The sequence below is a fragment of the Seriola aureovittata genome, chromosome 10, assembly GCF_021018895.1.
Source record: "Seriola aureovittata isolate HTS-2021-v1 ecotype China chromosome 10, ASM2101889v1, whole genome shotgun sequence".
NCBI lineage: Eukaryota > Metazoa > Chordata > Actinopteri > Carangiformes > Carangidae > Seriola > Seriola aureovittata.
In genome coordinates, this window is record NC_079373.1 from 25,576,614 (window position 1) to 25,601,842 (window position 25,229).

The 25,229-nt window shown below is 41.1% G+C and overlaps 1 protein-coding gene across 3 annotated transcripts in view; it reads left to right on the forward strand.

The window, feature by feature from the left end:
- Positions 1–25,229, forward strand: part of LOC130176370 (metabotropic glutamate receptor 8-like) — a 121,400-nt gene that overhangs the window by 45,810 nt on the left and 50,361 nt on the right. For all 3 annotated transcript variants that reach the window (XM_056387411.1, XM_056387409.1, XM_056387410.1), the window contains exon 4: positions 24,814–24,949. In XM_056387411.1, coding sequence (XP_056243386.1) covers positions 24,814–24,949 — 136 coding nt within the window. The remainder of the gene's footprint in view (positions 1–24,813; positions 24,950–25,229) is intronic.

Here is a 25,229-nt window from a genome sequence, read left to right on the forward strand (position 1 = left end):
TCCCAGGTCTCTATGCACGTCAGCAATGGGTCGGTCCTGCAGCCGAAGAGAGTGGCCCCTCTGGATGCAGGGGCATTGTGCACCACTTCCAATACAGCAATACGATACAGTTGGCATGGCAATCAATCAGATAACGGATCACTCAAAGCCAAAAATGTGAACCTCATGGTGGCACAAGAGGAAACGTGAGTCAATCGATCCAATATTTGTTGAGATATTTCAGTTTGGAGAGTGGAGGCCCGGTGGAAACGGTTCTGCTGGAGGCGTGGTGAAAAAAAAAAAATGACAGCATTGACCAACACATGAGAATTTGAGTCTGTAAGACTCAGAAGTTTGTCTGCAATTTGCAACCAACACAACACTGTCACTACTTCTGATCATTGATCAATCAGCAGTGGAAAAGAAACCTGAGCATCGAGCAAGACGGAGGGTTAATCCAACTTCCTTTTGGAGGGCGGCACTTGCAGAAGTTCTCAGATTCTCTTTTTTTATCTCAGGAGGTGTTTTATTTTCACCTCCTCGCTCTGTGAAGTCAGGAAACACTGAAGGGAAGCAGCAGGAAACACGCTGGAGGAGGAATGGCTTCGGGATACTTTCAGGGACCCGCTGTTAAGTGGGAAAACTGCTTTCACTGATGTGTTTTCCTTGTCTATGGCTGAGTCACACTGTGCAGACTCAACGCTCAGGTCTCTGCTCCGAACCGGGAGGAGGAGAAAGTTGAAGTGAAGAAACTACAGCAAAGACAAAGGAGAGAGAGTCACACACTGTAGTTCATGTTGTCACACACCGTCCCGCTGCTCCAAATACTCACTAGAGCACCAAATGTGGATTAATCCGCCGCTGAAAATAGCCCCCAGCAAATGCACTTTTTGCTTCTGTTTACGTAAGATTTGATGAGAACTACAGTGACCAGCTGTCTTAGGAAATTACTGAGCTTTTTTTTTCTTTTGTCAAAATGAAACTATGTATTTGTGAGTTGTTTTTACCATAAAACTTTATAAATTATATCATATATTAGTTGAAATTCTTGTAATTTCTTTGCTATTTTTGTGATTTTTCTTTCCTGTGAAAGTTGATGAGGCTAATCCAAAGTTAGTAACGATTCAACAAAGCCACATTTCAGCTCAATGAAAGTTGAAAGAAGTAAAAGAGAAAGTGAGCTTGTGGAAGATGCTCGGTGACAGAAGAACAGCAGGACTGACTGTTTGATCTCTGAGAAAAGAAAGCAGTTGTTGTGCTTTCGTTGCCGCTGTCTCGCCGCCGCTCGGCTCAACCAGGAGCTTCCCTGCCAGGAGAACTGGGATCCTCCTGTTCTCTCGGCGGGAAACTCGGGGGGGGCCAACAGCAGGCTGACTCCTGTTTGAACTCCCATGTGATGACGCCCGCCGCCTCCCAAAGCTAAATTCAGCTCCGCAGCTGTTGATTACACGTTCATCTTCAAAAAAAAACCCCACACACAGGTGTTGGTTCGGCGTCTGCTGGTCGTTAGCGCGGCTCGTGTCTCGTGTTTCCACGGAGCTGCTCTTTGTTTGTTTGTCTTTCCGCTGTCGTTTCTTCATCATTTTGATGCTGAACAATTCGTGGTGATCACAGCTGCTCGGTGACAGGAGGAGCTCCGTGGCAAGTTCAAGAGTTTAAAACATTAAAACCCGCTGAATAATGAAGGAATTACAATCGACACGTGGTGCATTCACAACCTTCAGGAAAGATCACGACTTTCCCCTCTGAACATTGATCAAAAAACGTTATTTTCATTTGTAACGGAGATACCAAAGAAAATGTTTGTTTATGGGGAGTTTAAACGAAACTTGACTTAGAGAAGAGTTTAACACAGTGAAGTTTGAACACACTGAACATGTTTCATTTACAGTGACATAACTTTATTTATACATCATGTAGAGACGAGCTGAGAAAACCAGTTTAAAATACTGATGTTTATTTTCAGTAATTTACAGACAAACACAAAAATGAGTTTAGTTAAAGAAAATATCTTTGTATGTAAATTATAGTTTTATTTCTGACATTTTTAATTTGTATTTGTTTATAAGTGTTGAACAAACAAATGTTTTCAGTGATTATCAACGTCAGAAAAAGTCGACAAAAATTAATCAAAATTTAACCTTTTTAATATTCAAAGTCTTAAATGTTTGTGTTTTTGTGGTAATTTATACACTTTCTTGTGTGAGCTTTTTATAAACATTTTTCTGTTGAGCTTTACAGGCTCTTGTGCGTCTGCCTGTCATTGGGTAATTGGCTCTAATTCAGCCTTTGTGTTCAGCAAACTGGCTAACCGCTGTGTTTTACAACCAGGCTGTAAAACGCCCTGATAATGACATGTGATGAATAAAAAGCAAACTCTTCCAAAAAAAAGTCAGTAACTGTTAAAATGACTCATTTCACAAAATTATTTTCTATCACAGGCAAAAAAGCAAAAAAAATTTGGGATGAAGTTGTTCTTATTATTCCTCCACAAATCCAGATGAAATAACTTTGTGAAACTGCCGTGAATTAGCAGCAGCAGTCAGTCAGTCAATCAATCAATCATCCAATTATTCAATCATCAATCGTGAACACGGAGACGACGTGATTTACCTTTTAACGTTTGATTTTTCATTAAAGTGAAAAGTTGCAGAAAACATTTATTTTCATTCAAACAGTTTTCAGTCAAATATGGCAAACTGTTCTCTGTGTATGTGTGTGTGTGTGTGTGTGTGCGCACACGTGAAGCAGATTAAATGGTGGAAGTGATGGTGTTGTATTTTCACTGACGTTCTGTCGGCTCAGTCGCTGTGGAGAAAGTCTCCCCGTCTTTTCACTTCTTGAGACGTGTGAAAGCCTGCAGAGATAATCTGCTTTTCTTTCTCCTCTTTCTCTGCGCTCCTCATCCTCTTCCATCTTTCCTCCTCTCTGCTTCTTTATCCCTTAAACTCTTTTTGTCTTCCTCACTCTTGTATAAGACGTAAATACTTTCAGTCTCACCTCACCTGTCTCTTGGTGGTTTTCATTTTCACCTTTTAACTTTTGTCATTCAAGGAGGAAAGTGTCATGTTTTCTTGTCATCTGTTATTTATTTCTTATCATATTTGCTGGAGAGCAGCATCTTCCTGCTCTGCATGCCGTATGAAGGGTGGATGAATATTTCATGGTCTGGGATTCCTTCACCTTTCCTCCCTCGAGATCAAGTTAGCAGAGGAAAATGACTCATCTGTAGTCAGCAGCTCACCTTTCCCCAAACAAATGAAATGCTCGCCGTCCATTAGCGGCGGCCAATCGAACACGGCGAGGAGAGGAGACGAGAACATGACAGACTGCACTCAGAGGAAACAAGCCTGTCAAACTTTTATCAGACAGAAAGAAGAAAATTAAATAAAAAGAAGAGGACAGTAATAAAAGACCACAAACGGAAACAAGAACACTTTATTGAAGTTGTTTCCAGAAATACAAGTCAAACTTTGCAGGAACAATTTTCTTTCCAAGATAAAAGAACACTTTGGGATCAGCCCGTCGTGGCAAGGTGAAGAAAGGATGAAGTTTGAGCAACTGGTGCTTTATTTCCAGTCAGGTGACTTTTTTCTTTTGGGGTGTCAAACAAACGGAGGTGGAGTTTAAGATATACAGTTGGGTTCCTTTAAAGATCCACATTTTCTTCTTCATCTGTGTTTTTATTTGAAGTCTTGATCCATAAGAAGATATATTTGTGGTTTTAAGAACCAAAAACCATCTCAGTGTAGTTTTACATCTCCTCTCTCAGGCTTCTCTCTGCAGCTCTAGTATCAACAGGTCGGTGAGCCAATCAGAAGAGAGGAGGCTCTGAACCTCTCTTCTGATTGGCTGACTGTTTTCTGAGTGATCCAATAAAAAAACAGCAGATTTCAGGTAAAAACACTCAGAGAAACCAAATCCTGCAAGAGTTGGATGGTGGGTCCAGGTGGGCGGGGCTTGGTGACTGCTTTGTTGTGACATCACAAAGTTGCAGAAGTCCTGACGGCTGGTTTTAAGGCTCAGTTTCTGAATACAGGCTGTGTGCATTTCTCTGTGGACTGAGGCTTTGATACTTTCACAGTATTAATATAGAAGCTAGAGCTGATCTATAATCACACTACACATGGGAATTTTTTTTATACAATATGGGACCTTTAAAGGCTGCCGCCAGAATTTTCCAGTTCAGGTTTTTGAAGACCTTTTGCCCAAACAGTAAAGAAAATTCAATGTTTTTCATTCTGGTCAAAGGAAGGAGGAGGAAAAATCTCAACGCACACAAATTTCTTTTCAGTTTGATTCCCAGTTGCCAGTTTTTCCAGGGAAACTCAAACTTCCATAGCCGCCCTGCAGCCTCTCAGTGACGTGAAGTTATAATCCAGAATAATAATCTGCAGCCTCTTTGTGGCGCGCAGTGAAAGAATCAGATGTGAAACAAAGATCGCATTGTGAGGCCTTTCCTTCTGCATCAGAGTCCTCTCAGTGCGAAGGAGGGAAGGAGGGAGGGAGGTTTAAGACGAGCTGCTTCCACTGAATACATCATCAGCTGCAGGAAACCCTGAGAGCTTGTTAACAACAACGAGGATCCACGGAAAGACAAACTGGAACAAAGGTTTTCTTTTTCGGCGCCTCTGTGCAGAGAGAAATCCCACGCTGTCTTTGCGACCCTCTGGTTTCACTGTGTAGATCTGTGTGTTTTTTAGAAGACAGAAAACCTCATGTGTAGGACTGAAGGTGATCAATCAGTTACTACAGAGTGGTGGCTACATCTCCAATCAACAGGAAACAAACACAGAATGTATTTTACAGTCAGTATTAGACACAGGATCTAAATCAAACTCAAGAGTTGTTGGAAGTTCTTTTCTTTTCTCTTGATGGAGCTAGGCTAGCAGTTTCCCCTTACTTCCAGTCTTTGTGCTAAGCTAGGCTAAACACATCCTGGATCCATCTTTGTACTGGACGCAAAGAGACGATTAGCTCGACAATTTTAGCTCGCTAGCAAATAAATGTTTGCTAAAAGTCTGTGTTAGGGGTTTGAGGAATGAATTATAATATCTTTAAATTGTCATAGATCAATTCGGACAGTGTGTACTGGTGGTTGTGCTCATGTTGTGGATATTGTGAAGCCCTCTGAGACAGACTTCAGATTTTGGGCTTGTCTTTGCAGCATGGTGTTTTAATTTGACAGAAATTGACTTATTGATCTACATTTACTGTTAAAAAAAACACCCAAAACATTAATTAGCGTGTTGAGAAAAAAGCATTTGCAACAGTAATTAATGTTTATTATATTACAATCAACTTACTGTCCTTAAAAACAGTTAAATAACATTTTAGTCATCCATTGTCATTTTGTCAGACTTTTAATTACTACTTTGCTGAATGCAGTTTTTCAAATTTTGCATTTTATTTCCAAACATAACCTCATGAATTATGATGCATTGTTTTAACATTTTAATCTAAGTGAGCCCTCACACCAGAGCTGTAATGATGCCTTCGAGAAAATCTTCAAACAAACAGTTAAGGGCAGGAAATATTTATATAATCTTCTTACCTGTAATTGTAAATATTACAGTATAATTTCCCATATTCATGCGGTTTCATGAAACATAATACAATCAAAATGATGTAGGCTTTACAGCTAAATTCAGTTTGTCTTGTAAAAAGTTCTGAATGTCATGAAACATGGTGGATGACTCCTTGTTTGAAGAACTTCCGCATCAAAAAGAAACGATCGCCCTCCATCAGCAGACGATTCTCTAGAACAGGGATTAATGATTTTCTTCCTGCTGTCATGGACGCACAGAGCAACCTTGAGAAGTCTCACAAAGGTTCTGACTGAGTCACGGTGATGAGCCGTTGCTGTGGATTTCATCACCCACTCCCACAGTGGGAAGACAGACCTGCCCCACGCCGCCCCTGACGGTTCATCCAGCAGCAGCAGCAGCAGTGTCTCATGTGCACACAGAGGGTAACGAGCGAAGTGCATGTGACGCTGCACAACGCCCGCAGGCTTCAAACACAAGGAAAAGCCCCTGGAAACGATGAAAGACAGAAAAAGAGAAAATCAGAGCTCGGTTCATTTTCATCTCACATGGAGGAGGATTGTGCAGGAGTTACTCATGACCTAAACCTGACCCTGAACCTGAACCTACCGGGAAAGGTCCATAATGGTGTTTTCACAGTCCGACTGAACTGCTTGAATTTAATACATGAATAATATTCTGGACAGAGATATGAATGTACTATTTTACCTATTAAAAACCCTTGTGTCATCTTTGACATCCCTTATGCTACAACATTAAAAATATTGATTAATAGACTGTTAATTCAAGAGCAGGAATGAAGTAATTTGTGCTCACAAATGTGTTTTTTCCTGCCGAGCTCAGAAGTTTACATCTGGATCTGATACACAACTTAGAAGATTATTTGTAACGGAACACCAAATTTTTAGGTGAGCAAAAGTATTAGAACAGATAGACTTAAAATAGATTAAAGTGTATAAGACTTAATATTTATTTGCAAATCCTTTGCTTGCAATAACTGCATCAAGCCTGTGACCCGTTGACATCACCAAACTTTTTCATTCTTCTTTTGTGATGCTTTTCCAGGCTTTCACTGCAGCCTCTTTCAGCTGTTGTTTATTTTGGGGGGTTACTCCCTTCAGTCTCTTCTTTAGCAGGTAAAATGCTCTATAGGGTTTAAGTCTGGAGATTGACTTGGCCAGTCTAAAACCTTCCACTTCTTGCCCCTGAGGAACTCCTTTGTTGTGTGTTTTGGGTCATTATCTTGCTGCATGATGAAGGATCTCCCAATCAGTTTGGTTGCATCTTTCTTTAAATTGGCAGACAAAAAGTTTCTGTAGACTTCTGAGTTCATTTTGCTGCTGCCATCATGTGTTACATCATCAATGAAGCTTAATGAGCCCGTTCCAGAAGAAGCCATGACATTACCTCCACCGTGTTTCACAGACGAGCTTGTATGTTTGGGATCATGAGCAGATTATTACTTTCTCCAAACTTTAGCCTTTCCATCACTTTGGTGAAGGTTCATCTTTACTTCATCAGTCCATAAAACTTTGTCCCAGAATTTTTGAGGCTCGTCTCTGTACTTTTTTGGCAAATTCCAGCCTGGCCTTTTTATTCTTCTTGCTAACGAGTGGTTTGCATCTTCTGGTCTAGCCTCTGTTCTTTTGTTCATGAAGTCGTCTGCGAACAGTAGATTCTGATTCCTTCACTCCTGCCCTCTGGAGGTTGTTGCTGATGTCACTAACAGTTGTTTTAGGGTCTTTCTTTACAGCTCTCACAATGTTTCTGTCGTCAACTGCTGCTGTTTTCCTCGGCCTACCCGTTCGATGTCTGTTACTTAGTACATCAGTGGTTTCTTTCTTCTTCAGGACATTCAAAATGGTTGTACTGGCAATGGCTCTAATTGATTTTCCATCTTCTCTCAGCTTCACAATTGCTTTTTTTCACCCATAGGCAGCCTCTAACTATAAATGCTATATACAAAAACTATAAAATCCAAATCTGAAACTGAGCGTAGACATTCAGTGCTATTTATTGTTTGAATAATCAATGTAATAGGACACACCTGGGCACAAATACACACCTGTCAGTCACATGTTCCAATACTTCCAATACTCACATGAAAAATGGGTGTGTTCAAAATAAAAGGTGCTATCTTCTAAGTTGTGTATCAAATCCAGATGTAAATACCTGGAAATAAAAGCTGAAATGTTGATGTCTTGTCTCATATTCATCTTTTGGTGTCAAACCCAAATGTTTTCAGTCTACAGCAAAAATAAAGGAATTGGCCTCACTGTTCCAATACTTTTGGAGGGGAGTGTATATTGACAATCACATCAGCTCCTAGACGGTTTAAAGCGCCACAGGCTGGACTGCATCTTCTGAGAAAACTACAGAAGACAAAAATATACCTCACAAATGTTAATATTTTGTAAACCCAGATAGTCCATTTCCAGCACAGTCTGTCTGAAAGGCACTAAAAGTTGTATATGAATGTGGGTGTAAATTTGCATTAGATAATAAAAGAGGTGAAAGTCAGCATAAACCATAATCAGTCTGAGCAGACAGAAACCTAAAGTGAACATATTCACTTTATGAACACAATGATGCAATTTTCTGTTCCGTTGCTTTATTGTTTGTTTGTTTTTCTTGTACAGCGAACACCCCTAAAGTACAATGTATTGATTATGCCAGAATCCAGTTCTGCGGTCTGATGGGTTTCTTCCTGTTTTCAGCGGTGTTGCCAGCAGATGTTGAGGCAGGCTGCGAGACAGAGCCAGCTGACATACGGACCATCACCGTCCTCCTCGCCTCCTCATTTGCTCCGCTAGTCACATAACGATGCTCTAACTTGGCTCATTAAAGTTTTTAGGTGAAACTGAAACCGGAAGGAAAGTGAATTTTATTTTTTCTCTGATTGATGTTTCAAACGGAGACAAAGTTTGTAAGATCTTAACATAAAGTCTTATGTCTTTAGTTAAATGTTTGAAATTCATACGTCGAGAGTAGAACCTCAGTTTCACTCTCATTTCTTTGGCTTGGTTTAAAATGAGCAGTTTTCTTATCAAACATGTTTTTTTCTGCAGCAGAACAAAAAGGATGGATGGATTTTCGAAACCTGTAGGTCTGTGACTGACTGGTACTTTTCTGCATTGATAGGCTGGATATTAACCGTGTCGCCATTGTAACAACTCTTCAGACCCATTCAGTGTTTTTTAAAAAGCAGCAAATCTAGGACTGTTTTGGACGCACCTTAGCTACTTTCCCTAGAAGAGAATAGGAAAAATAAGAATTTAGCTGCATTAAAATGCAAAGACAAGTGACAAATTAAAGTAAAACCAATAAAATCAATTTCGTTAAGGTTAGCTGGTTCAGTTTAGCAACTTAAAACAGGTTTCTTCAGGAACTTTACTCTCGCACCGAAAGCAGTGAGGTTCAGGTTAGCTAAAGATTCAGTTTAGGATTAGCATCAAAAATTTTAATTTAAGTTATGGTTTAGCAACTAAAGATTTACTGTAGCAACTAAAACAGTGTGGTTCAGGTAAGTTAAGTTCAGTTTAGCATGGCATCTAAAATTCTAATTTAAGTTAGCTAGCTGCTTTCAAAGACCATACTGTTTGGTTAAGGTTAGCTGGTTCAGTTTACAACTAAAACAGGTTTGTTCAAGAACTTTACTTTAGAATCTAAAACAGTGAGGTTCAGGTTAGCTAAATATTCAATTTAGGTTTAGCAGCTAAAACTTTAATTCTGGTTAGCTAGCAGCTTTCAAAGACTACACAGTTTGGTTATGGTTAGCTAATGGTTCAGTTTAGCAACTAAAGATTTACTGTAGCAGCTAAAACAGTGTGGTTCAGGTAAGCTAGTTTAGTAAGTTTAGTTTAAGTGGTTAAATCTATGACAATATCCAGCAGATGACATATGAAGACTTTGACCTAATTTTCTACCTGGAGCTACCTCCCCTTAAGTCTGTCCCGTAGGTGAAACACACTCTCCTCCTGAGGTGCATTGTAAGACACTCATTTTGTGAAGTTGTCGTAGACCATTCAGCCTCTCTCTGCTAGTATTCAGAGGACATTTAACACTCTAAGCTGTTTCATATGTGGGTCACTGGGTCCGAGCCAAAGCTTGAAGTAAAATTTCAGCTCCTGTGAACAACAAGTGCAGAGTCAAACTAAAGGAAGACCTTTCACACTGCAGCTGAAAGTGCCCCAATTTCTGACTTTCCCTGCTGTGTGGATATTTTTAGAGCTGTGTGAAGTCCTAGTCCAAACGTCCTGGATAGTATCTGATCCATGACTGAGTGATACAGTAAAGTGGGCAGAGCCACTTTCCTGGAATACGTATTTCTCTCTGTAATTTCTCTTCTCAAATCAGATTTTTTAAACATTCATAGGGAGTAATACCAAAGACAGATTTTCATTTACTGCTGGAAAAATCTGAAAGAAAATACTATTTGACTAACTCTTTATTAAAGGGCCATCCACAGCGAGAACAGTAACCATAACCATAACTATATCGTTTTAAAAAATCATTCTAAATGAAGTGGATGGAGTCCGCACTGCAACTGTAATGACGACATTGGCGAGCGATATCGTTGGGATCACTTTCAGAGCAATTTCATGAGCTATAGAAACACAGGTTGCTAAATAAATCCCATACTTGGGTCCACATGCTTGTTTTCTTCTGGCCCGGTATTCGTCCGGTTCCACGGTCCAAATCTAGCGCACACACAGAAAATCTTTCAGGTGTCAGTCAGTACCGGAGGATAACAGCTGGACTGTGTCCAGATGTGGAAGTATGTGGGCCAGACGTGGACCTAGGACCAAAGCAGATGTTGGTCCAGAGGTTTCATTTTGCCTTCTGGGAACCAATCAAAAAAAGGTTGCCACGGCGACGTTCATCCACAGATGCTTGCAAAAATAGGGGATGCTTTTGCTGAAAAGTTCAAAGCTTGGTGACTTGAATCCTTTTGAATTTCTTATTATATGTAACTACATTTATCTTTCAACGTGTAATCAAGGGTGTAGATATTTTCTGTTGAGACCTTTTGTTGTCTGAGAAGAAGAAACTGCAGTTTGTTTTTGGGGTAGTCCATTATTAAGGAGGTATGAAATGTTGATGAAGAAAGCTGTTGGTCACGTCAGCTGTCACAAAAACTTCTGCTAATGCCTGATTGAGAGCTGTTAAACTGATCATCTAAAAAGATTTGTTAAAGGTTTAAAAGTGGGAGATTAAAACTCCTGAAAACGACTTGAGGGAAGATTCTTCAGGAACGTCAAAGAAGCCAGGAAGCCAAGAAGCTTTGAAGTTTAAGGTGGACGTAGACGTTTGCTTTAAGGTGGACTGAGCGCGCTGTGGACACGCTGCTTTGCCTACTTCATCAGGCTTTCAAGTCGAGGCTGTGCATGTGTTACCCGGGAAACTTTTCATGGTCCAGCGTTCAGGAGCTCAAAGGCGAGGAATAATGAAAGAGGCAAGTGGGCACATACGTCCTGTTTCTATCCGTCACACTCACTTAGGATTTGGAGGACGAGGGAGGGGAGGGGGGGGGGGGGGGGGGGGGTTACACAGCAATAAACACTCGCTGCCATGGTGAACTGTTAATTGAAAGGTCAGTGTAAAGGCTTTGCCGGAGGCTAGCTTTAATGATATCTGTTATTAGCGATAATTCCATTAGACAGCGTGCCTTTGAATGTTCCCGGCCATGTTTATTTAGTCCGCCTTTGAGTTCAGTGGCTCCCGCTGAGAGGCTTTCCTTGGCCCGAGCTGAAAAAACGAAGTGAAATTGTATTATTCCTTCTCTTTGGTCCCGTGTCCTTTATGATGCGCTTCATTTGATCCCACATCATTAAAACTACGCTGCATTAGAGCTTGTGTTTTTTCTGTGAAACAAAAGGGCCTGAGCTTGAAAAATCCAGTTTTCACGCTCACATTTACTGTTGAGATCAATTGCTAATATTGGACCTCCTGCCCAGTCGCAGGAATTCAGAAAGGTTTCATTTAAATCCAGATAAATTGGAGGTTCATGCTACTAATAATCAAGAAACACGGTAATTCTTTAAAATTACCTCGACAACAGAGGAGACCAGGCCTGTATTAGGAGGCTTTTATATTCGAAGCTTCTCTGTTCCACTGCACAGGTTTCTCTTTTCAACACAACACAAACATGTTTTTCATCAGTTTCATCATCACTTCTGCTTTTCTGTATTTTGCTATTGCAGTGAAGTTACAGCCCATGAAACCTTTCAGAGGATGTAATCTCTGTCTTTCTTGGTAGGCTTTTAATTTGAAAGAAATGCAGTTAGTGTTGAGTTCAGTGGATTTCATAATGATTGCAGAATGAGTGTTTTGCAGCAGAGTGGTGAATATGAAATGACGTGACTCTACTGTTGCGCTGATGGACATTAGACTGAATTTACCATGTGATCCACTAGCAGCTGTGAGACTTTGATATGTGTCGTTGCTGTTGTTTGTTTAGGATTTTTCCAAAGTCTGATATTTATTCATGATAATATAAATAGCACATTGTGTTTCTGTCCTACTTTACTTCTCAAAATCTAATGAGCAAGAAAGTTTCTTGTAGTCGAATGAAAAGAATCCGCCACTTGTTTCTCTGATTATCACGATGTGCGTTTCTAATAGAAATCTTTAAACATGGATTAAGATTTTCACAATAAGTTGTTTCCTTGAAACCAATTTGAGGATGATGCAGTGTCAGCATCACCATGACGACCTGTGTGGAAAAATAGTCCTACCTTCATTTGCCTTTTTTGTGAGTAAACTAAAAACCATGGAGTTGTGTTGTTGTTCTGGAGCTGAGGTGTGTTTCTTTGTCTTTCTGCCTTTTCAGTTTCACAGGGATTTTTTTTTTTTGTGAAAGTGAAGTGACTGGCGAGCTGCTCAGAGTAGATTTATTACTGTGGCGGAGAGCAGCCGGTCCCAGGAAACACGACATAAAAATTACCTAAAGAATGTCAAACACATTAGACTTAAAAGTTCAGCCTGAAAAAAAACCAAAAACTTAAATTTTCTTTTTGTTCATTTTATTAAAAGTAATTTTGGACGACGAGCTGCAGGTACTGATTTTCCATTTTTCTTTATTGAAAATAAGTATATCTGTAGTGTTTAGTGAATTAACCCCTTCAGTTCAGTCCAGCGGCTTAAAGCTTAAAGTAAATCCTCAGCCTGTTAGAAGCTGCAGGGATTTCCTTATCTGTTTCCCAGGACACGCAAGCATATTCCCACATTATCACATCTGCGAGCGGTGTGTGTGTGTGTGTGTGTGTGTGTGTGTGTTTATGTGTGTGTGTGTGTGTGTGTGTGTGTGTGTGTGTGTGTGTGTGTGGATTGTAAATGGTACATGACAACATTTCCTGCAGAGTCTGTTAACTGATTATTTCCCACTTTGTCGCCCAAAGTTAATTTGGTGGATTTGAGCGCAGCAGGAAAAAGCCTCGGCAGCAGATTTAGCACTTTGGTTTCTCCTCTATTGGAAACGTCTCGGCTAAACCTCATTAAAATCATGTCGTGAGTGTCCATCTTTATTATGTCCACATTCATCCGCAGCAGTTACTGCAGGAGAGCCTCACCTGGCTCGTCTCTCTCTCTCTCTCTCTCTCTCTCTCTCTCTCTCTCTCTCTCTCTCTCTCTCTCTCTGTGAGGATTAAGAGGCGAGTGGGCACATATGAAACAACAAATAATGAATTGTTTGAATATCTATTGACTGTGCAGAAAAGATCTTCAATATTAAGTGCAATTATTGATACATAATTACAATTTTTTTAAAAAGCAAATTATATAGTTGATAGTTAAAAATGTATATTTATCGTTGGGAAACAGCCGAACGTGTAACTTTGAGGATCGATGCTTCCAGCCTTAATCAGTCATTTCAATTTGGTTTGGACCTCAGGTGTGTGACGCCCCCCTCCCTCATCAGGTATTTATTACAGCGCTGAATACCTGTTTGGTTGGTCCACCTGACTGAGCTGTGGAGCGGATGTCTGTGGGTTTCCTCGGTGCCGGCTGACCAGGAAAGATGTTCATATTGGATGAGTTTGAAGCGCATCAGTGCAGCGCTGCGTTGGCACTCGGACAGGAAGGCCTCGTTTACACCTGGTATCACCATCACCTGGATAATGACGTGTGAGCCTCTGGCCTTTGCTGCTACACATGTTTATAACAGACGTTAATATGCAGATCGGTTCGGCCGGCTCAACAAACACGATCCGCCCCCGGGTCGAGGGAAGCAACGCCGTGCAGGGAAGGTCATTAACCTTTTGCGAGGGAAGACTCAGAGCTACTGCTCCTAGCTAGTTTTCTGGGATGAGTCAGGTGACCTGGGTGTTTTTGTGGTCACACTGTTCAGACTGTAAATACACCAGGCTGAAATGTGATCACAGTGCAAAGTCCAGATGTGGTCTGGGAGATCTGATCGATAACACGCTCTGTTTGTATTTACATCTTGCGTGTTAAAGAAAAGGTAAATAAGATACATGAATATAGGTGTACATGGAGTCAGTGGTGCTGGAGGGATGTGAAAGGGGAGGTCAGAGTTAATGCTCCATGTTTGCTTTTCTTTATTAAATCATAACGATTTCTCCTTAGTTGCATATCCTAAACCTTTTTTATCGGCCATGATGACAGTATAATCTCTACACTTAACTGCAGTTGCCATGTGCAGATATTGTAGAGAGGAAGATCTTTGAAAAGTTGGCATCGGACATAAATTACCATTTACCAAATTAAACGTCTAAGACTTGTCCAATAAGAATATGAGAATATCACTCTCTATGTTCTGGCTAATCTGATGAATATGAACCAGTTTACACCGACATTAGTCTTAATTGGAAGCTTGTTCGTAGGCTACAGAGAAAACACAGGAAAAGTTAGAAAGGTTAAATGTAAAAACCTGCAAGACAACTAGACTGAGAGGTGAAATTATTACTTCTTATTATCATATTTGCACACATGCTGCAGGATCAGCTGCCCTTCCTATAACTCATCTAATGGCCTGGAGAGTGTGTCGTGTATTACAACCATTTTCCGCAGGTATAGTTAACAAGGGATATTACCTTCCTGGTTTAGGTTAGAGATTTGGTTTAATCCAGTCCAAACTGTTTTAAAGTGCCTTCATTGGTGGTAAAATATGTGAAACTGGATGTTCTGCTCCTGCGCTTCTTGATGGACATTTTATTATTTAGGTTTCTGTGAAAAAACTGTGACATCACAGAGGCTGCATGTGTGTAGGGACGATACTCTGTGCAAATTGTTTTTAAACTGCAATATATTTGATCCAGTATGTGAAAAGGGGCCTTGAAGGAGCTTTGACGCTTGAATGCAGTGAATATAAAGAAAGAAATAATAAAATGCAAAAGAAAAAGAGAGAAGTAGAAACTATTTGGAAGAGATAAAAGTCTCCGAGCGCCGGCTGCGTGTTGTAATAATCACAAACTTTCTGATGTTATTAGAGAGTGAGCGGATAGTTTGGTTTGCTCTGTGGTGGCGGGGAGATAAAAATCAGCCCAGAGCTTCATTGCATTAAATGGGATTGAGGCGAGTGAAGGTCAGCGGAGCTTCATCCTCACTGAGATCTGAAGATAAAGTTAATGTGAAACGTCTCCAAATTCTTATACACCCATTACTGATAAAGCGCTTCCAACATGTTATTAGATTACTCACAACAGCTGGGATGTAAAGAGAGAAGGCGTTTAAAGCTGTGGTGTTTAAATGTCACCGCGGCAACAGCCTTTTTTTGTTGAATTTTTATGAGTTTTATCGATGCCACAGTTTGTTTTATGAGACAAAGCAATTAAAGAAAATTTAGAGGACCTTTATTTTGAAGGACTGCCGTGAAATTAAAGGCAAAAACTATTAAAACCAAACAGCCAATCTTCATCACCGTGAACACACACACTCTTGTTTATTTTGACTCTATACTACATATAGAGTGCTGCAGGAATGAGTCCTGAACACTTCCTGTTCCCTCATCCCGATGACGATGGATGGTTGAAGTCATGTGACTGTGGTGTAGTTGGTTAATAGCATTACCTTTTTACTTCTTATTGTATTTAGGCTTCAAACATCATAAAATGATGTTCACTAGTGAAGATGATCCTGCTGAACAAAACATGTCAGAAACTTTTGTTCGTCACAGTTTATTTTCTGTAGTAATCCAAAAGCCCATGTAAAAATCCCATTGGCTTTTTGTGAGCACACAGACGGACGTTTAGCAGTATTTGGACTTTTCGTGGGATTTGTTGACAACAAGAAAAATATAGAATAACGTCAGATTCATCCTTGAAAAGGGGCTGAAGTTTCCAGTTGACTTCACAAAGCAGCAGGAGAATCGCAGCTTGGTAGATCTTTAAGAAGGAACACCTTCAGTGTTGTTTGACGGACAAATGACTGACAGGTGTTAAAGTGGGGGGGGGGGGGGGTGTGAGCTCCCTGCTGTAGCACACAGTGTAGCTGTCAATGATGACATTGACTCATAGTTGTCGATTGACCGAGACACCCTTTAGTCCTTTAAAGGATATAAATAACTGTCTGAGGAATCACGATCCAGACGAGAGAAATTGATTTAAACATGTAAACGTGGTCACAGCAAAACCTCTTTAATCTCCACGCAATTGTTTTATTCAACTAGATTCAATACACTGTGCTTCACCAGTGATGAAAGAAAAAACATAAAGGAGACTGATGCAAAAGTTGAAGTATCAAAAAACAACAGAAAGTAGATTTAAATTGTAAATTCCACTTTATTTTGGTAGTTTTGCATCATTTCTATCATCAATAATAACAACACTGTACGCATCAAGTTCATAGCTGAGATCTGAGAACACAGCTGACACACAAGGTGCTTTCACACCAAACCTGCTTGGGTTAGGTGTTTATGTCGATTTTTATTCTGTGGAAAATAAAATGAGATTAGGTACACATTTAGTTTTTCACCTCCAGCTGCAGATCCCAGTCTTGCACAGATGGACTGAGCCCAAAGTGTTATTTTTCTTTTCTTAAGAAGCCTTAAAAAACTAAATATAGGAATCACTATCCGAGGTGGTCCATTGCTGAGCTGATCTGTGAAAACAAACTGTTATGTCTCAGACATGTTGTGCGTCCTGTGCACACACATGTTTAGCACTTTGACATTTGAACTTCAGTTTGGATCAGTGCAGTGACGTAAAAGCCATAAACTGGTGTAACTGAGCATCATTCTTCTCTGTTAACGCTGTTCATCACTGAGCATCAACTGCCTCCAACACTGAAGTGCTAAAAGCTGCAGTTCCTCTAACGGCCACTAGAGTCTGGCTCCAACAGTGAGTCAGTCCCCATAGACTCCCATGTTAAAATGTCCAACTTTACAGCAGAAATCAACATGTTTACAGCCTGGTACAAAAACTGTTTTGGTCTCTAGAGCTAATTTCCTCCTTCATGACACCTGTTTATATAACTCACCTGTTTACATTTTTTTAAGGACTAAAGTTATGGAGAATTGAGGGCGTGGCCTCTTTGAATGACAGGTGGGTGAGCGTATGATTGCCACTTCTCCGAAGTTTCAGCTCCACACCTGCCCCACATCTTCGCCCAGTTTCGGATTAACCAGGAGTTATGTGGAGTCAGACACTGCCAAGATGGCGACGGCGGAGCAGCTCACTCTGAGCTTCAAATGCCACGTCCATCTTTATTCACAGTCTATGTTTATCACTGATTCACTTTGGGTCTGGTGTTGATAGTCAGAGTTATATCTAAGTCAGAGGGACACAACTGGAAGTGTTTCTTTAATATTAAACTGATTCTAAAACAAAAAGTATGTTATCTTATGAGAAAGCAAAGATGAAGAAGACCAAGAGTAAACAATAATGAGTGACAGGAGTGATTTTAAAATACTATGGTAAGTCACAATAATACGTGAGGGTCACTTTAGCCGAGCAGTGTGGCTCTAAACATGGCAATGTCAGTTTGTCTGTTGGTCATTTGGGACGGTTTTAACATTTTTGAATGGCTCAAGATGAAATTCTGACGTCAAAGATCAAGCGAACAGCTTTAAAATAATCATTGAGGAACAATTGGAATCACAGCTAATTGTCATTGTTAGTGATAAGTGACTCCCTGAGGCGTCATTACAGCTCATAATGAACACCTCAAGTTCCCACGTGTTGGCGTCTTCATCTGAACATGTCGGGTTTAAATATTACCAGCTCACACTGAGGGGAGCAGCATCTCACACTCTGTTCACTGCGTCTCGTATTTGCATACAAATAAGATCCGCAGCGCTCTCAAATTAAAACTTCATCTCTGGAGCAGCTGTCGCAAAGTACACAGGACAAATGATAGTAGTTTAAACATGAAGGCAACACTCAGTGGGGTGAAATACCAGCTGTTCAAACCGGACAGGATCAGATGGGATTATTACAATACCAGAGACTGGTCATTATCACTGAAATGTTAGGTAATTACAAATCCTGTCCCATTTAATACAAATTTATTTGTTTTTAGTCAAAGCTCAGGAATAACTGAAGAACAAGAAATGTTGGACTAATTAAACTTTAATGAAAGGTCTGTATTAAAAAAGCCATCTGCCACAAAAGTCATTGCACCCTTCATGAGTCAGATTCTGGTCTTTTATTTTGTAATATTTTCTATGATTCGATCCTGCTCTTCATCCTCACAGAGGATTCCTCTCGGCTGCTCTCTGCTGCTTTTCAGCCTCTTTAAAATACTCCAAAGATGAGTGAGGGGGAGAGACACTTTTTTCTTCTTTCTTTCTTTCTTCTAATCTCTTCTTTTAGCTCTTTCTCGCCTGTTTTTCTGCATAAACAGCGACATGTATTTGGCGTCATTTTTCGACGACGGCCACTGCATCTTCTGTTATTGGTAGTAGGACTCTTTTCGAACCTCCTAACAACTGCTGCAGCCGTGCATCCAAAAGTACAGAAACTCTGCCTGTCTTTCTTTCTTCACAGGGGTAAAGCAATGTTGTTTGACTCAGGAATGGAGTCATTTTAATGCTTCTTAAATGTTACTTAAAGCTCCCATATAGTCTAAAGGTCTCTGTCCATGTGTAGTGTGATTATAGATCAGCTCTAGCTTCTATATTAATACTGTGAAAGTATCAAAGCCTCAGTCCACAGAGAAATGCACACAGCCTGTATTCAGAAACTGAGCCTTAAAACCAGCCGTCAGGACTTCTGGAACTTTGTGATGTCACAACAAAGCAGTCACCAAGCCCCGCCCACCTGGACCCACCATCCAAACCTTGCAGGATTTGGTTTCTCTGAGTGTTTTTACCTGAAATCTTCTATATTTTTGTTGGCTCAGTCAGAAAACAGTCAGCCAATCAGAAGAGAGGCTCAGAGCCTCCTCTCTTCTGATTGGCTCACCGACCTGTTGTTACTAGAGCTGCAGAGAGAAGCCTGAGAGAGGAGATGTAAAACTACACTGAGATGGTTTTTGGTTCTTATGCATCAACACTTAAATAAATAAAACACAGAAGGAGAACAAAATATGGAGCTTTAAAAGGAAAAGATTTATATTTTTGTTTGTTATTCGTTATGTGAAAGCTAGAAATACAATTGTTGTGTGCACTCAGGGGAAAAAAAAGAAAAACACTTTACCAATCACCTGTCATGGTAAACACACTCACAACTGCAACCTTTCATCACTTTTAATTTGAATGTCGGGAAGAGAGGCACTAAGATGAATAAAGAATAAAGAGTCTTCTCAGTAAAGATGTGGGTTGATGCTGCCGCCATCATACTCTCAGCAGCCCCGACCTTCAAACCTTCAAACACATAATCCCAAACTGTCGCTAGAAAAGAGCCCGAACAAGAAAGACGCCGCCGCTCCAATCTGATGCCCTGATGGACCTGTGTAATGCAGGAACGAGCTCAGAGTGGAATCAATTTTTCTCTGAAAGCGTCTGAATGAAGCCGTGTCTTCAGGGAGTGACTGCAGACGGCCTCTCAGCGCCGCCGCTGATGGCGCGGTGATGATAATGGCGGCAGGGTGTTAAATGTCTTTATCTCCGTCCTCCGTCCCGCAGCCTCCGAGATCAACCCGAACAGACGGCTCCTCTTTCTTTACCAGGGGATAAAACTTCAACCCTTTGACACTTCTGTGATATTATTTAGTCTTTTTACTACACCGCTGCTTCAACAGTGAAGTGGTGGCAGCGCTTAATTTTACAGGTCTGTAACTTCTTAATAATTTCCTCTGAGGTTTTACTGAAAAGACCTGTGTAATTTAGTGGTAATTTTCAAGGAAGTTCTCCATTCAAACCAAAGTAAATATTCATTCATCGTTCATTTTTATTATTGCCAACTTCACTCTCCACGTCTGTTAATGTTCATGTGACCTGTGGGAGATTAACTGCTATTAATGAAACGCAGGTCTGGTGACTACTTCTTCTTAAGGAAACTCTGATTTATTATTGAAAGCCCACGAAATAAAGAATGTACAGATATTACTTTTTCATTTTTCATGAGGATGAACATTTCTTTATTCTTTATAGTTTTCTGACCTGCTCTTTTTTTCTACTGATATATTTTCAAACCGTAGCAGTGTGGTCACAGTGACAGTTCGGGTTATTTGACGTGGGGTTGTGTTGAGGTGCTTATTATTTAACTCAACGTCTTTACCAGATGGGAAGGAATTTCCTTGAGGAGTTCTTACCTCACACAACCCCCTGTGTCAAATAACCTGAACTATCACCGCAATGGATGACAGTGTCCATCTGTCCCTCCACCACTTTGGTCATGACTGAAATATCTCGACAGTATGAGATGGATCGCACTGCGAGTGGGTCATGGACATTCCTGTTCCCCAGGGGATGAACCTGACTGACTTTAGTGATCCCCCTGACTTTTATCTCTAGCGCCACCATGAGGTTGACAGCTGAGGACTGAGTGTCCAAACTAAAAGGTAGTCCACTTTATTACGATGTTTTCACACAGCTGCTCAGCAGTGGGTCCGAGCTCCGGCAGTGATGATATTTTGTTCACAAAAGACAAAGAAGGAGGTTCAGCCGGTCTCAGAGAAGAGGCGACTGTCAGTGTGTTTGTGAGTTTGGATCACAATGTTTTGTTTTTTAAAAATCTTTATTCTACATAAGTGGGAAGAAAAGAATTCCATCATTCAGCTGTATCTGACAGCCTCTGTTGTCATGGTGACATCGGTCCGCGCTGATGACTCGGATCGTTCGCTGAATAAGACGAGGAACAAAGATAAAGTCGTGCCTCCGGCTGGATCTCCGTCATCAGACAGATTTCATTGGTCAAACACTCGTGTCTGACTCCGAAATGATTCTCTTTTCTTATTCAGCCTTCATCCACTAAGTGGTTTAAAACGCTGTAAAGTAGCTGTAAGCAGACACAAGGACATTTTGAGTGGTTACTAAGGGACAGTCCTTGTCCTCTCTTGTGAAGAAATATTGTATACAATGACAGCTCTTTTGATATGTTGCCATTTGTTATCTGTTCATGTCTACCGAACACTACAAGACTCTTAAAAGGTTGAAGTCTGACACCCTTTCCCATCTAAACACATCGTGTCATAAGTCAGTTTTTAGTCTCACACTATAAGATTTTGTAAAGACTGGGGATTTTTAGTATCAGTAGTTTAGTAAGTTAGTAACTTGACACTATAATTGTCATGATTTGACCCTAAAATGTATGATTTCCTGTTTTATTTTGAAATTATTTTCCTTGCCTCCCTCGTGTATTTAACGCCGGCCTCACACCAAACGACTCCATGCTTCGCCTCCGTGCCTACCATCAGCTCGGTTTGCCGCTTCCTGATTGGTTCTGGAGACTGAACGTCACAGTTTGCATGAGCCACGATGAAAAACGTACGATAATATTTACCATGTTCGATTTTTATCGGAACATCAAGACGAATAAAAAATAAAGAGAGACAGATTTTAGATGACCTCCTTACACAAAACGATCGAGATGATGGAAGCAAAACTTTCATGACTTTATTCCGGCATTGTAAATTAGAGGAGTTATAGTTGTTGCATTACATCATTACATTAATAAACACTTATGTCTCCTTATAGCTGCATTACAGTCTGTTATTAAATGTGTATTTATTGATTTTAAATGCCAAATAGAAGTGAAGCACAAACCTGAAGTTGCATTGCATCGATTTGCAGGAAGCTAAGTGTATCTCTGTGTATCTGCAGTATTGTTAAGATAAGTTTTTATCCTTTGCTGCAGTGATCTTAAACCTCAAAAAAAAAGAAAAACCTCTCAGACGCTGTTTAAACAATCGAGGTCACGCCGAGCAGACCTGATTATTTTTCAGCTGTGACTCGTTCTTTTTTCCCCCGAGACTTCCTGCGACAGTCGGCCCGGCAGAGCTGCTCCGTCTTTCTGGCCAAACTTTAAAAAAAATAAATAAATAAAAAAAATCCTCTCCAGAGCCAATTAAGTAGGAACAGCTTCTACTGCAGCCTCTACTGTACTTGATTTCACTTCATGTCAGACTCTCAGACTTCATCCTCAAAACTCCACCGCTGCTCTTGTTTTTCTGTCCCAGGGGCAACGCTGCAGGAACAATATCTAGCAAACTTCAAGTGTGTTTTTAGCAGCAGCAGCGGCGGCGGCGGCGGCGAGGGCGAAGCAGAAGGTTTAATGATGTGACGAGGAGAAGACGAGAGAGGAAAGCCTTAACTTATATCACTGAACCCTGAAGGGAAGTCAGCTGATTGCAGCAGCAGAGGAGGAAATGGAACAAACAGTCATGGATTTAAAGGACGTGAATAAAACCGTAATAAAGGAGAAACTTAATTGTTGTCACCATGTGAAAACCTTGGGTCACCTTTTATGCTGGCTTTTTTTTTAGAGGCTGAAAAATCAAAGCTGCTTTTAAACCTTTAAAAAAAAAAAAAAACTTTTTAAACCTGAATGACAACTTAGCAAATAACATCAGCTGTTGAAGGCCATGAGATATGGCTGAAAGCTTCAGATGAATTGCAGTCAGTGGATGTTGAACTAAGGTTTTATTGTCACTTTTGTCAAAGAACCTTCAAACTTCAACAATTAATTAAATGACTTTCAAGTTGTTTTTGAACGTTCGGAGAAATGCGGCATTTTTTTATCCTTACGGAACTTTTTGACCATCGAAACTTTGCACAATCTCAGGAGATTTACTTGTTATTTCAAACACAGGAACCTGGTTCTGGATTTGTTTCTGCAGAGTCTCAGACCTGAAGGTTTTCCTGTGTGGACCTGTGTGTCAGAAAAGCTCATTGGTTGATATTTTCCTGTCGGGAGATGGAAAGGAAATACATGTCAATGATATACCAGGAAAAACGCACCACAATGACATTTCCAAACATCCCCACGACACTTCCTGCCATAGCTAGAGCTTTTCAAGTGGCCGGGACCGAAGGTGCTGAGGTTTCTTCTGAACTCAATCATACGGCTTTAGGATACGTGAACATAACTGTGTGACGGCGTTAAAACTGCGTTCCTCCCAGGAAACGTCATCTGGCATTACCATCCCTGCACGCAAGACGATCACAGTCCAGGCTGTTCGGTCAAGCTACCGAATGCTATCAGAGCAGAGGCGTCCCTCTCCGTCATCAAGGCTCTCCTGAAGACTCGTCTCTTCTGAGAGAACTTCGTCTCTAACACCTCTAACACCCTAACTAGTTCTTACTATGCACTTCTTTTCTTTATCTCCTCGCACTTACTGAATAGACGCACTACTTAGCGCTCACTCCGCGGTTTCCTACTGCACAGAAGCTTTAGTTTCGTCCCTCACTTGTAAGTCGCTTTGGATAAAAGAATAAATGAGCATCACTGATCAGTTCATGCTTGTTCAGACTGAATGTAAGAAGAGTTCGTCACAGTCCCAATCTTAGCGCCAGGCATCAGCATTTCTTGGTGGTTTTTACAGTGCTAGAACAGCGTCTTGCTGCGTCGACCTTTGCTTCATCGTTCTATAAAACTCAAACATGCAGTAGGTTGTTCGGTGTTTCAGTGGATGACTGATTGTCTTTCTTGGAGCTTGGAGATGATTCACAATTTCAATCTGTTTTTCTTTTCCTTTTCTCCTGTAAAGTGCAACCACTTGCAAGACTCTGTAATTGAACTTATGCGTTGTGTTTTTTTTCTACCAGCTGCTGCACGAAGGAATCCCATTGGTTCACTCTCCTCGGTGTCTGTTAGTGATCATCTGTCAGTATTCAGTGTCTGGCGGTATTAATAAACCTCCTGACCTTTGTTTCATTGGCTGCAGATGAAAGTTTAATGATCCCCGCGGTGAAACGTCACAGCGGCAGAGAGAAGATAAAAACAAGGCAAACGGTGAAGTTAATTAAACCGTCACTGCAGAGACATAATGAGGCAGATAGAGAAGATGATACCACAGTCAACAGATAAACAAGAGCGAAGATGTTCATCAACGGATTTACAGATAGAGGCAGATGTGTTAACGGGTCGGCTGCCAGATGTTCACACTGCCGAACAAACAGCTGAGAGACACGCGAAGACGACCGTCGGCAGTTTAACTGTTCGTTCGTTTGGAGCAGGAAGTTTGTTTTTCTCGGATGTGCCAGTGTTGCCTTTAACAACGCTTCACTGGTTTTGGGCAGAATGCACTCTTACCCGTCAGCTCTGTTCGTCACGTTGTGAAAAACGCCAAGCTCTGATTGGTCGGAGTCCGACATGTCGTGAAGTCTCAGCAAGAATTTATGACGCTATGATCAAACGATCTGTCACAGTTACTTCAAAGGAACTTTCTATTTACTCTGTCTGGTCTTGACTGATGTCTCTCTCTCCCTCTCTCCCCCTCTCTCTCTCCCCCTCTCTCTCTCCCCCTCTCTCTCTCCCTCTCTCTCTCTCTCCCCCTCTCTCTCTCCCCCCCTCTCTCTCTCCCCCTCTCTCTCCCTCTCTCTCTCTCTCCCCCTCTCTCTCTCTCTCCCCTCTCTCTCTCTCTCCCTCTCTCTCCCTCTCTCTCTCTCTCTCCCTCTCTCTCTCTCCCTCTCTCTCTCTCTCTCCTCTCTCTCCCTCTCTCTCTGTCTCTCTCTCCCTCTCTCTCTCTCTCTCTCTCTCTCTCTCTCTCTCCTCTCTCCCTCTCTCTCTCCCTCCGTCTCTCTCTCCCTCTCTCTCTGTCTCTCTCTCCTCTCTCTCTCTCTCTCTCTCTCTCTCTCTCTCTCTCCCTCTCTCCCTCTCTCTCTCCCTCTCTCTCTCTCTCCCTCTCTCTCTCCCTCTCTCTCTCTCTCCCTCTCTCTCTCCCCCTCTCTCTCCCTCTCTCTCTCTCTCTCCCTCTCTCTCTCCCTCTCCCTCTCTCTCTCCCTCAGGTGGGGTCTGTATCGCTCAGTCTCTGAAGGTTCCTCGGGAGCCGAGACCCGGCGAATTCGACAAGATCGTCCTCCGTCTGGTGGAGACGCCGAACGCCCGCGCTGTCATCATGTTTGCCAACGAGGACGACATCCGGTACAAACACACACACACACACACACACACACACACAAATACACACCAACACAAATGTTATTTTGTGAAATTGTGAATGTGATGTTATTGATCATTAGCTTTGGGTTGTGACCAAAGGATAAGGTCACGATGGATGGATGAACATTTCATTGATCCATTCTGCTGCTGCAGATTTATCCTAAAATCACATTTTGAATTGAATTTTTTGCCAATTTTCTCCAAAAGAAGTTTTAACATTTTTTTGAAATAAATAGATCAGCTTCAACTTTTTTAAAACTTT